This window comes from Salmo salar, chromosome 23, assembly GCF_965601325.2.
Source record: "Salmo salar chromosome 23, fSalSal1, whole genome shotgun sequence".
Classification (NCBI taxonomy): domain Eukaryota; kingdom Metazoa; phylum Chordata; class Actinopteri; order Salmoniformes; family Salmonidae; genus Salmo; species Salmo salar.
Window position 1 is genome coordinate 42,772,028 of NC_138313.1, and position 13,130 is coordinate 42,785,157.

At 44.6% G+C, this 13,130-nt stretch overlaps 1 protein-coding gene across 1 annotated transcript; it reads right to left on the bottom strand.

Annotated features, from left to right (window-relative positions):
• Positions 1–103: 103 nt before the first annotated feature.
• LOC123729811 (tripartite motif-containing protein 16-like protein) lies at positions 104–13,130 on the bottom strand. Its single transcript, XM_082968143.1, has 6 exons — positions 12,822–13,130; positions 12,316–12,409; positions 4,444–4,677; positions 3,695–3,854; positions 3,510–3,569; positions 104–3,273 (listed from the first exon to the last, which is right to left on the bottom strand). Exons 3-6 carry the CDS (start codon positions 4,567–4,569, stop codon positions 3,056–3,058), a joined length of 564 nt encoding a protein of 187 aa, XP_082824269.1. The 5' UTR covers positions 4,570–4,677; positions 12,316–12,409; positions 12,822–13,130; the 3' UTR covers positions 104–3,055.

Genomic DNA, 13,130 nt, shown 5'->3' on the forward strand with positions numbered 1-13,130 from the left:
TAAAACAAATACCCTCTGCCACATCCTGACCAAACCCCAATAACAAATAACCCTTATTGCTGGTCAGGACGTGACATCACCCCCCCCCCCCCCCCCCCCCCCAAAGGTGCAGACCCCGTATGCACCTCAACAAAAAATAAAAAAAATAAACCCCTAACTAAAGGGAGGGAAGGGAGGGTGGCTGCCGACGGCTCCTGCGCTACACCCCCCCTCCCTAAACCTCCTACAGTGGAGGTGGTTTAGGCTCGGGCCTAAGACCACCCCCTGACCAGTCCACTCCTCCCAAATACCTCGGCCTGACTCGTGTCACTGTTGACCCTGGACTGTACTCTCGGAGCACCAGACTGTAAAGCGATTCTAGGAGCTCCGGACTGTAGGACGACTCACTCGGTTTCGGACTGTAGGCCATGTCACTCGGTTCCGGACAGTAGGCCGTGTCACTCGGTTCCGGACTAGACACTGTTGCCGGACACTCTGGACTAGACACTGTTGCCGGACACTCTGGACTAGACACTGTTGCCGGACACTCTGGACTAGACACTGTTGCCGGACACTCTGGACTAGACACTGTTGCCGGACACTCTGGACGAGGTACTGTTGCCGGACACTCTGGACGAGGTACTGTTGCCGGACACTCTGGACGAGGTACTGTTGCCGGACACTCTGGACGAGGTACTGTTGCCGGACACTCTGGACGAGGTACTGTTGCCGGACACTCTGGACGAGGTACTGTTGCCGGACACTCTGGACTGGGACTGGGCTGACGCACTGCAAGCCTGATGCGTGGTGCTGGAACTGGATGTGCCAGTTTGGGGACACGCACCTCAGGGCTAGTGCAGGAAGCAGGAACAGGCTGAGTTGGACTGGGCTGATGCACTGAAAGCCTGGTGCTGGCTTGGGATGCGCCAGACCGGAGACACACACCTCACGGCTAGTGCGAGGAGCAGGAACAGGACATAATGGACTGGGCTGATGCACTGAAAGCCTGGTGCGTGGTGCTGGCTTGGGATGTGCCAGACTGGAGACACGCACCTCACGGCTAGTGCGAGGAGCGGGAACAGGATATACTGGACCGTAGAGGTGCACTGGCGGTCTCGAGCGCAGGACTGGCACCGCCCATACTGGCTGGATGCCCACTTCTCCCTGGCAAATGCGGGACGCTGGCACCTCGCACACCGGCCTGTGAATGCTCGGCCTCAACGCCATGCATATCACCTCATAGCACGGGACCTGACTAATGACAGGCTGCTTCCTATAAGCACCGGAAGTTGGCTTAATCCTGGCCCCGCCAAACTACTCGTGTGCCCCCCCCAATTTTTTTTATTGGGGGTGCCTCTCAGGTTCCCGTAGCTCCCATAACTTGTCCTCCCAATATTGCCGTTCCTTCAGCCAGGTCCAACCTTCAGGCCGGTGCTCCAATCCCCGCTGCTTCGTCATCTTGTGGTGGGTAGTTCTGTCACGGCTGTCGTAGAGATTAGACCAAGGTGCAGCGGGTTGCGTGCTCATCATTATTTTATTTATAAAGTGAACACGAAAAAACAATAAACAAAGAACGACAGACCGACAGTTTCGCAGGCTATATTAACAGCAGTGCAAAATACAACTACCCACAAACAGACAGGTGAAAACAAGCTCCCTAAGTATGACTCTCAATCAGAAACAACGATGTACAGCTGTTCCTGATTGAGAGCCACAGCCGGCCAACAAAGAAATACACAACATAGAAAACCTAGAATACCAAAACAAGAACATACACCAAAAACCCCGGAACACATAAAAACAATACCCCTCTACATAGACACAACCCCCGAACCACATAAAACAAATACCCCCTGCCACGTCCTGACCAAACTACAATAACAAATAACCCCTATTACTGGTCAGGACGTGACAATTATTGTGTTAGTTGGCTGTAATTGCACCAAAACTCGGGAGGAGACAGAGTGCAGACAGTGATAACCGGCAGTTTCTTTAGTCTTTTCTGCTGATATTTAGGTGCTGCTGCTCCAGCTACTTTCTGTTCTCTGGTGTGTCGTGGAAATTCTAATCAAGTGAGAGAGACTTGGATAATTCTTCACCACTCAATCTTTATTTGATATCGACTAATTATTTCAGTAATGAAGCTGGTCGACAAACCACCTGTAAGTGATTATTTGAGAGCTCAATGAATCTGAGTTGGGGCTTGCCTTACATAGCCCAACCTTGTTACATTTCCTTAACCAGCTCAGCTATAGACTACACCAGCATGACTAGTATCTATGTGGACCCAACTACAGTTTAACCAGCTCAGCTATAGACTACACCAGCATGACTAGTATCTATGTGGACCCTACTACAGTTTAACCAGCTCAGCTATAGACTACACCAGCATGACTAGCATCTATGTGGACCCTACTACAGTTTAACCAGCTCAGCTATAGACTACACCAGCATGACTAGTATCTATGTGGACCCTACTACAGTTTAACCAGCTCAGCTATAGACTACACCAGCATGACTAGTATCTATGTGGACCCTACTACAGTTTAACCAGCTCAGCTATAGACTACACCAGCATGACTAGTATCTATGTGGACCCTACTACAGTTTAACCAGCTCAGCTATAAACTACACCAGCATGACTAGTATCTATGTGGACCCTACTACAGTTTAACCAGCTCAGCTATAGACTACACCAGGATGACTAGTATCTATGTTGACCCTACTACAGTTTAACCAGCTCAGCTATAGACTACACCAGCCTGACTAGTATCTATGTGGACCCTACTACAGTTTAACCAGCTCAGCAGTACCATAGATATTAAACCCAGGATAGAGGGGCTGAGTGAATGTGGTCTGGACTCTGTGGAGGAGGGTCATTGTGTCAGAGACACTGTAGAAGGACAGAGTACCTGCCTTGTGATCCAGGTACACTCCTACTCTGGAGGACTGAGGGGCTGATACTTTAGTCTTAACATTATTGTGTCTGAACCAATAACAACCATTATAGCACTGTAAACTCCAGGACTTGTTATTGAATCCAAATCTATTATCTCTCTCTGTTCTGCTGATGTCTTTATATGAGTCTGCTGTAATAACATACACTCCACTCCACCTCCCAGTAACAGCGTCCAGACAGACCCTCTCTACACAGAACCTGGCACTGGTTGGTGAATCTGTCTGGATGGTCAGTATATGGTTGGACTTGGCGTGTAGTGGTCACCTTTCTGTTCCCTTCAGACAGAGAGAGGTGTGTGTTTGCTGTGTTTGGGTCCAGTGTGAGTTGACAGGAATCTGGGAGAAGAGCAGAGCAGAGACCAATGAGGGGAGTTAGAACAATAAGTTAAGTCAGATACTGTATCTACCCTGTCTTTGATTAGAGCACAGCAGAGATCAAATCAGAGAAATATGAGGAGTCAGATAGATACCCAGTCTTTGATTAGATCTACTATTGCTATATATTTCTAGAGGGATTGTTAGGAGTGTCAGTAAAAAGAGACTGTTAGTTACTTCACAATAAAGAGACTCACATTGTAACAACTGTTCTCTGGTCTTGGGCTCTGGAGGCAGTACAACATCCACTATATTCACTACAGACACACAAACACATTGACAGAGAGAGGGAATGTTATCATCATACCATATTCCACATGTATATGACTAGTAGGGAACTTTCAATGGTCTAAAGTTGATGTTCATATTATTTTCAACACACCTGTAGTGGAGATCTTGGTCCATTCTCCTTTAAGGAAGTCTTCTAGTTTCTCTCTCAGTTCAGACACAGTCTTACTCACATCTCCAAAGTACTGAAGAGGACGGACAACGATGCTGGGTAAGTCTGAAGATACACTGATACTGGAGAGAGACTGATAACTCTGGAGAGAGAGAGAGAGAAAGAGAGAGAGAGGTAGAGGGACAGAGAGACAGGGACAGAGGGAGAGACACAGAGAGAGAGAGAGAGAGACAGAGAGAGACAGACACAGACAGACACAGACAGGCAGAGAGACAGAGCGAAACAGACACAGACAAAGAGAGAAAGGGAGAGACAGAGAGAGTTGGAGAGAGAGGAGGGACAGAGAGAGAGAGGGGGACAGAGAGAGAGGGGGACAGAGAGAGAGAGAGGAACAGAGAGAGATAGGGACAGAGAGAGGGACAGAGAGAGGGACAGAGAGAGGCAGAGAGAGAGAGAGAGAGAGAGGGGGATAGAGAGCGAGAGGGACAGAGAGAGACAGAGAGAGAGGCAGGGACAGAGAGAGAGAGAGAGGGACAGAGAGAGAGAGGGGGACAGAGAGAGAGAGGAGGGACAGAGAGAGAGAGAGGGACAGGGAGAGAGACAGAGAGAGAGAGGATGGACAGAGAGAGAGGGAGAGGTACAGAGAGACAGACAGTTCAACATAATGATTGAGATGAATAGCTTCACATGAAGTTAATTTCATATCACATGTAACAAGGCAGTTCAGTTACCTGGAGGAAATGGATGTGATCCTCTGTGTGTGAGAGCTGCTCCAGCTCAGTGCTTCTCTTCCTCAGCTTAGCTATCTCCTGCTTCAGTTGCTCCAGGAGTCCTTCAGCTTGACTCACTTGAGCCATCTCTTGGGCTCTGATCAGCTCCTTCACCTCAGAGCTCCTTCTCTCAATGGAGCGGATCAGCTCAGTAAAGATCTGATCACTGTCCTCCACTGCTGCCTGTGCAGAGCGCTGTTAAGAGAGAGAGAGAGAGAGAGAGAGGGACAGAGAGAGAGGGACACAGAGAGAGAGGGACACAGAGAGAGAGAGACTCAGAGAGAGACACAGAGAGAGAGACTGACTTGTCATCCTCATTACACTGACACTCCCCCCTCCTAAAAACACATTGTGTGCCACCACAGCCTCCACACAATCATATTATACAGTACCCAACACCACAGTACAATACACCATCCAGCACCATGCTTTCCACCTGGCCACCCCACCCCGGTCAACAGCCCCACCCCCATTTCTCCTTCACCCAAATCCAGATAGCTGATGTTCTGAAAGAGCTGCAAAACCTGGATCCCTACAAATCAGCTGGGCTAGACAATCTGGACCCCTACAAATCAGCTGGACTAGACAACCCGGTCAACAGCCCCACCCCCATTTCTCCTTCACCCAAATCCAGATAGCTGATGTTCTGAAAGAGCTGCAAAACCTGGATCCCTACAAATCAGCTGGGCTAGACAACCTGGACCCTCTCTTTCTAAACATATCACCGCCATTGTTGCAACCCCTATTACTAGTCTGTTCAACCTCTCTTTCGTATCGTCTGAGATCTCTAAAGATTGGAAAGCTGCCGCGGTCATCCCCCTCTTCAAAGGGGGAGACACTCTAGACCCAAACTGCTACAGACCTATATCTATCCTACCCTGCCTTTCTAAGGTCTTCAAAAGCCAAGTCAACAAACAGATTACCGACCATTTCGAATCCCACCGTACCTTCTCTGCTATGCAATCTGGTTTCAGAGCTGGTCATGGGTGCACCTCAGCCACGCTCAAGGTCCTAAACGATATCATAACCGCCATCGATAAGAGACATTACTGTGCAGCCGTATTCATAGACCTGGCCAAGGCTTTCGACTCTGTCAATCACCACATCCTTATTGGCAGACTCGACAGCCTTGGTTTCTCTAATGACTGCCTCGCCTGGTTCACCAACTACTTCTCTGATAGAGTTCAGTGTGTCAAATCGGGGGGCCTGTTGTCCGGACCTCTGGTAGTCTCTATGGGGGTACCACAGGGTTCAATTCTCGGGCCGACTCTTTTCTCTGTATACATCAATGATGTTGCTCTTGCTGCTGGTGATTCTCTGATCCACCTCTACGCAGATGACACCATTCTGTATACTTCTGGCCCCTTTTTGGACACTGTGTTAACCTGTTAGGGCTAGGGGGCAGCATTGACACGGCTGGATAAAAAACATACCCGATTTAATCTGGTTACCACTCCTACTCAGTAACTAGAATATGCATATACTTATTACATATGGATAGAAAACACCCTAAATTTTCTAAAACTGTTTGAATGGTGTCTGTGAGTATAACAGAACTCAAATGGCAGGTCAAAACCTGAGAGATTCCTTTACAGGAAGTGGCCTGTCTGACCATTTCTGGAACTTCTTTGCCATCTCTATCATTTACTAAGGATCTCTGCTCTAACGTGACACTTCCCACGTCGTCCATAGGCTCTCATAGCCCGGGAAAAAAGAGAATGTCGTCATTCCAGCCCCAGGCTGAAACACATTATCGCCTTTCTCAAGTGGCCCATCAAGAGACACTAGCTTATGCGCGTGACCCCGACCGCCCCCGCCTTTGGGATTTTTTCCTCTGTTTGCCGAAAAGGAGATTCCCTGTCGGAATTTTACCGCTTTTCTACGAGAAAAATGACGTAAAAATTGATTTTAAACAGCGGTTGACATGCTTCGACGTACGGCAATTGAATACTTTGAATTTTATTGTCAGGAATTGCGCCAAGCGCGCGACACTTCTTTACTATTTCGGATAGTGTCTGGAACGCACGAACAAAACGCCGCTATTCGGATATAACGATGGATTATTTTGGACCAAACCAACATTTGTTATTGAAGTAGACGTCCTGGGTGTGCATTCTGACGAAGACAACAAAAGGTAATGACATTTTTATAATAGTAAATATGATTATGGTGAGTGCTAAACTTGCCGGATGTCTAAATAGCGAGCCCGTGATGCCTGGGCTATATACTTAGAATATTGCAAAATGTGCTTTCACCAAAAAGCTATTTTAAAATCGGACATATCGAGTGCATAGAGGAGGTCTGTATCTATAATTCTTAAAATAATTGTTATGCTTTTTGTGAACGTTTATCGTGAGTAATTTAGTAAAATGTTAGCGAATTCCCCGTAAGTTTGCGGGGGGTATGCTAGTTCTGAACGTCACATGCTAATGTAAAAAGCTGGTTTTTGATATAAATATGAACTTGATTGAACAAAACATGCATGTATTGTATAACATAATGTCCTAGGGTTGTCATCTGATGAAGATCATCAAAGGTGAGTGCTGCATTTAGCTGTCTTCTGGGTTTTGGTGACATTATATGCTGGCTTGAAAAATGGGTGTCTGATTATTTCTGGCTTGGTACTCTGCTGACATAATCTAATGTTTTGCTTTCGTTGTAAAGCCTTTTTGAAATCGGACAGTGTGGTTAGATTAACGAGAGTCTTATCTTTAAATGGCTGTAAAATAGTCATATGTTTGAGAAATTGAAGTAATAGGATTTTGAAGATTTTGAAAATCGCGCCACAGGCTGGCAGTGGATGTTACGTAGGTGGGACGAATTCGTCCCGCCGGTCCCATAGAGGTTAACTAACCTCCAGATGAGCTTCAATGCCATACAACTCTCCTTCCGTGGCCTCCAACTGCTCTTAAACGCTAGTAAAACTAAATGCATGCTTTTCGACCAATCGCTGCCTGCACCTGCCCACCCGTCCAGCATCACCACTCTGGACGGTTCTGACCTAGAATATGTGGACAACTACAAATACCTAGGTGTCTGGTTAGACTGTAAACTATCCTTCCAGACTCACATTAAGCAACTCCAATCCCAAGTTAAATCTAGAATCGGCTTCCTATTTCTCAACAAAGCCTCCTTCAAGCATGCCGCCAAACATACCCTCGTAAAACTGACTATCCTACCGATCCTTGACTTCGGCGATGTAATTTACAAAATAGCCCCCAACACTCTCAGCAAACTGGACGTAGTCTATCACAGTGCCATCTGTTTTATCACCAAGACCCATGTACTATCCACCACTGCGACCTGTATGCTCTCGTTGGCTGGTCCTCACTACATATCTGTCACCAAACCCACTGGCTCCAGGTCATCTATAGGTCTTTGCTAGGTAAAACCCTGCATTATCTCCGCTCACTGATCACTATAGCAACACCCACCCATAGCACGCGCTCCAGCAGGTGTATTGCAGTGAACATCCCCAAAGCCAACACCTCCTTTGGCCGCCTTTTCTTCTAGTTCTCTGCTGCCAATGACTGGAACCAATTGCAAAAATCTCCCTCTCTAATTTTAAGCATCAGCTGTCTGAGCAGCTTACTGTACCTGTAAATAGCACACCCGACTACCTCATCCCCATATTATTACTTACCCTCTTGCTCTTTTGCATTCCAGTATCTCTACTTGCACATTCATCATCTGCACATCTATCACTCCAGTATAATTGTAATTATTTTGGCCACTATTTATTGCCTACCTCCCTAATCGTCTACATTTGCACATACTGTACACAGATTTTTCTATTGAGTTATTGACTGTAGGTTTGTTTATGTGTAACTCTGTGTTGTTTTTGTCGCACTGCTTTGCTTTATCTTGGCCAGGTCGCAGTTGTAAATGAGAACTTGTTCTCAACTGGTCTACCTGGTTAAATAAAGGTGAAATAAAAATAAATACAAAAAATAAAAGGCTTCTCCTCAGGCTGCTTATGTCAGTTTCATTGTTTGTTATGCTGTAAATTGTTATTTTATTGTTGTAAGTGATTAAATGAACTGGAACATTTTATATTTTGATGATGATGAAAGATAAATCGCGAACAAAATTACCTGAGGAAATATATTTTCCATGGTCCTCTTGACTAGAGTTTAAAGGTCCCGCCATAGCTCTATTCTCATTGGTCACTTCTTACTTACCTCTTAGTTGCACTGGCATCTCGGATTGGTTGGCGAGGGCAATTCTTGGTTACTTCTTGGTTGCAGACGGTGATATGATTGGTTGTCGCAACCAGATATTTCCTCGACTCACCCTAGTCAGGGGGGCCGGGGTTCAATACCTGCAATAGTTCATATTTTTTTCCTCTCCTTAAAGCAAAACAGGACTAATACGAGATATATATAGCTAACTGTAAAGTAATGAGTGACCATTTTAGAAAATCATGTAGTCTTTGGTTGCATAATATTTTATGTCAATCATATTGCTGCTTGTAGCCTATAACTGATGCTTCGTGGTCTTATGCTGCCATCTATTGGAAATATTTACCAATTAAAAGTTATTAATTCACGTAAAGACATTGGTGAGGCAGCTGAGGAATAAAGTGTATTTTTCTTATTAATTCCTGAGATCAGTCTCAGACCTGCCCCACCTATCCCACAACAATTGCTCATTACTAGGTCACCCAGTTCTGCCTTGCAATAATAACTATAATAAAATATCAAAAAAAGGCAAATGCTTACATAGCATTTATGTAATAAAATATATAGTTAGTATTATAATGGTATTTACTAACATAATATTATTACTAAAACAGTTTCTAAACATGTTCAGGCTACCCTACCCTAGAATAAGGCTTCAGGATAAAATAGGTTAAACGTAGGGTTAGAGTTTCTGTACAGCACTTTGTGACATCTGCTGATGTAAAAAGGACTTTATAAATACATTTGATTGATTGTTAGGTTCAGGGTATTTAAAGAGGAAAAACTGTATGTGTTTATATCTCTCTTGCTCCTCCCTGTGGTCTTCTGTGGGTACTACATACCTCATTCACCACACTTGATAGGCTCATAATCTGAGGTAGCAACTGTCAGAGCTACAAATCAATGAGCTCCACCTATCCATTAGGTTTACAACTCAGTGAACCTGCGCAGCATTCTCTCTATTTGATGTCTAAGAACTAACAGATTTCAACACATATCAAATTACCCAGCAGCCATTTAGGAACAATACGTTGTAATAAAACATTGAAATAAGGTTATTTCTTAGTTTAAAACATGTCTACTGGCTGTTTAAATTGGCCACATCTTGAAAAAGAGGCCAGAAACATGCGTTTTGTTTAGGTTTTAAATGTTTTCTGACAAAAAATATGGTGACCAGGCCATGACCAGAAAATGTATAATATTATGGTTATGCGCCAACCATCTAGTTCAGTTAGATATACCAGAGTTGCATTCATTTACAATAATATGCTGTGTTTCTTTTGCAGCATTGTGTTGCAGTGCAGTTGGTGTCGTATTTACGTAGGATTTATCGAACGTATGTAAGGCAATAAATAGGCCATGGTGGCGAAGTAATTACAATATAGCAATTAAACACTGGAATGGTAGATGTGCAAGTAGAAATACTGGGGTGCAAATGAGCAATATAAATAAATAAATACAGTATGTGGATGAGGTAGGTAGATATATGGGCTGTTTACAGATGGGCAATGTACAGGTGCAGTGATGTGTGAGCTGCTCTGACAGCTGGTGCTTAAAGCTAGTGAGGGAGATATGAGTCTCCAGCTTCAGTGATTTTTGTAGTTCGTTCCAGTCATTGGCAGCAGAGAACTAGAAGGAAAGGCGACCAAAGGAAGTATTGGCTTTGGGGGTGACCAGTGAAATATACCTGCTGGAGCGAGTGCTACGGGTGGGTGCTGCTATGGTGACCAGTGAGCTGAGATAAGGCGGGGCTTTACCAAGCAGAGACTTGCAGATGACCTGGAGCCAGTGGGTTTGGCGACGAGTATGAAGCGAGGGCCAGCGAATGAGAGCGTACAGGTCGCAATGGTGGGTAGTAGATATTGATTTAAAGGCACCAATACATATCCTTAAAGCTATATACTCGATTCTGTCCAGCTTCTGAAGACAAGTCTTTGCTGCTGTTCCATAAACTATACACCCGTAATCAATTGTCGTCCTGATCAGAGCTCTATAAATATCCATCAACGATTGTCTGTCAGCACCCCATTCATAACCAGAGACCCACACAACCAACTACCATGAAAGTGATGGAATGAGAGAGAGAGAGAGAGAGACATCATTACAACACTGTACATAGACATAATATAACATTTCTTCTTCTTCAGAGATTAATGGCGGTTGGCATCCAATATGTTGCATTACCGCCCCCAACTGGACTATTTATTTTTAAACTTTATTTAACTAGGCAAGTCAGTTAAGAACAAATTCTTATTTTCAATGACAGCCTAGGAACAGTGGGTTAACTGCCTTGTTCAGGGGCAGAACGACAGATTTGTACCTTGTCAGCTCAGGCATTCGATCTTGCCACCTTTTGGTTACTAGTCCAACACTCTAACAACTAGGCTACGCTGCCGCCCCACTATAATATAACCTGCCTCTCTCGCACCGGACACTTCCGATCCCTAGCAACATGGACACCCCTACAGTTGACACATACAACTTTATCCACCAAAACTACACAATCCTCTATCCCATGACCTCCTGCACACTTCCCACATCTTGGAATATCCCTCCTACAAACTGCTGCAACATGACCATAAACGTTGCACCTGAAACAGCTCAGTGGATTCAACACAAAGACTCTAACAGGATAACTGATATATCCTAACATGACTTTGTCAGGTAAAGACTCAAAACTCAAAAGGACTGACAGTGACTCCTCTGTTTCACTTCCGGGTCTGTGTTGTACCAAACGGCAGGCATCACAAACACCAGGAATCTTCAACTTCAATTGCTCCACCTCCACATTTAACACTACCCCAGAAATCACCCCTTTCAATGGTGCCCTGTTCCTAAGAGCAAAGCAAGAAACAGATCTTGACCCAAGTTGCGTGACACAGAGCTCCCACTCCCTCTGGTCAGAAGAAACACAAACAAATATCACAAGTCCACTACAGGTTACCTTCACTGATTCAACTGCACCCAACTCCTTTCCCACCCACCCTGAAACCACAAATGGATCTGCCAAAAGGTATGGATCCACTTTCTCCAAAAATGAAACTCCTACTGCACCAGATTCTTCTTTATCATGTCCATTGATGCCAGGCTCTGGTTCTGAGCTCTTCACCACACCTTCTACCTCACTTAACTCTCCTCATTCATTTCCATTTCACCTCCAGAACTCAGTCTGGTGCACAGCTCACTCTGTTTGATCTTGAATGATAACATTTGAAATGTCTCTATTCCTTTGAAACTTTTGTCAGTGTAATGTTTACTGTTCATTTCTGATTGTTTCACGTTTGTTTATTATTTATTTCACTTGCTTTGGCAATGTTAAGATATGTTTCCCATGCCAATAAAGCCATTTGAATTGAATTGAATTGAGAGAGGTATTTATAGGGGACATGAGTCAGTCATGATTATGTGATGAGGTAGCCCCGCCTGCAACTTCAAAATCAGCCCTCGGACCAATAGGGAATGTCCTCTTGGTGTAACGGTCAAGACGTTGGTTTCTCCTGCAGTAGACCTGGGTTCATATCCCATCAGTTACATAAAGCAGTCTGATAGGGGTCCAGACATAGTGGGATTGGAGAAGGTTCCCTCTATTTCTCTCTCTCTGACTGGAGGAGACAGGTAAAATGGTGTGTCTCGTCTGGTCAACAATACTCACCTTGAGAGACTTCACAGCTTTTTGGTTTCTTCAGTTCTTTCTCTCTCTCCTGGAATCTCTGCTGGACCTTCTGCTGACTCATCCCCAGCTGCCTCTGTGGAGAATCACTCTTCAATGAGCTATCAAGCTTTATTAGTCCAGTAGATCAATAGTATAGTCATGTGACGTAGGGCCCATAGAAGATAGGGATAAACATTTTGAGGAAGTGTCTGTGTGAAATTATATTATTATGTTGTTATGTGAATGATTATAGTTTTAACAGCACCCAAATTAGGGACCTTATTGGGTGTTTGATAATGAATGATAATGGTGTTAGACTTAAGAAAATGGTGATACATTTGCAGAATCTGGGTTAACATATCTATATACTCAAGGTTTGTGTTCATATTTGTTCTGCTGTGGATCAATTTCATTTGAATGATCTCATATTCAAACAGCCTTAGTTCCTACTGTATCTTTAATTCTTTGTTTATCAGACAGTCACCAACAAGTTGTTCTGGTCTTACCTGTTTCTCAGTCCTCTCTGCTGCAGCTGACACTGTATCATGGCCTTTATGTTCATCCATTGTACACAGATAACAGATACACTGCTGATCAGTACGACAGTAAACCTCCAGAAGTTTGTCATGATGAGAGCAGATCTTCTCCTGTAGTTGTGCGGTGGCTTTGACCAGCTTGTGCTTCTTGAAAGCAGTAGATCCAGACAGACAGAACAACAGAACTGGTCCTGGTCCAGAAGAACTCCCTGCTGAGCCATTTTGACTGTTGTTCACTCTCACACAGACAGACGACACAGAGACTCAGATCAGTTTCCT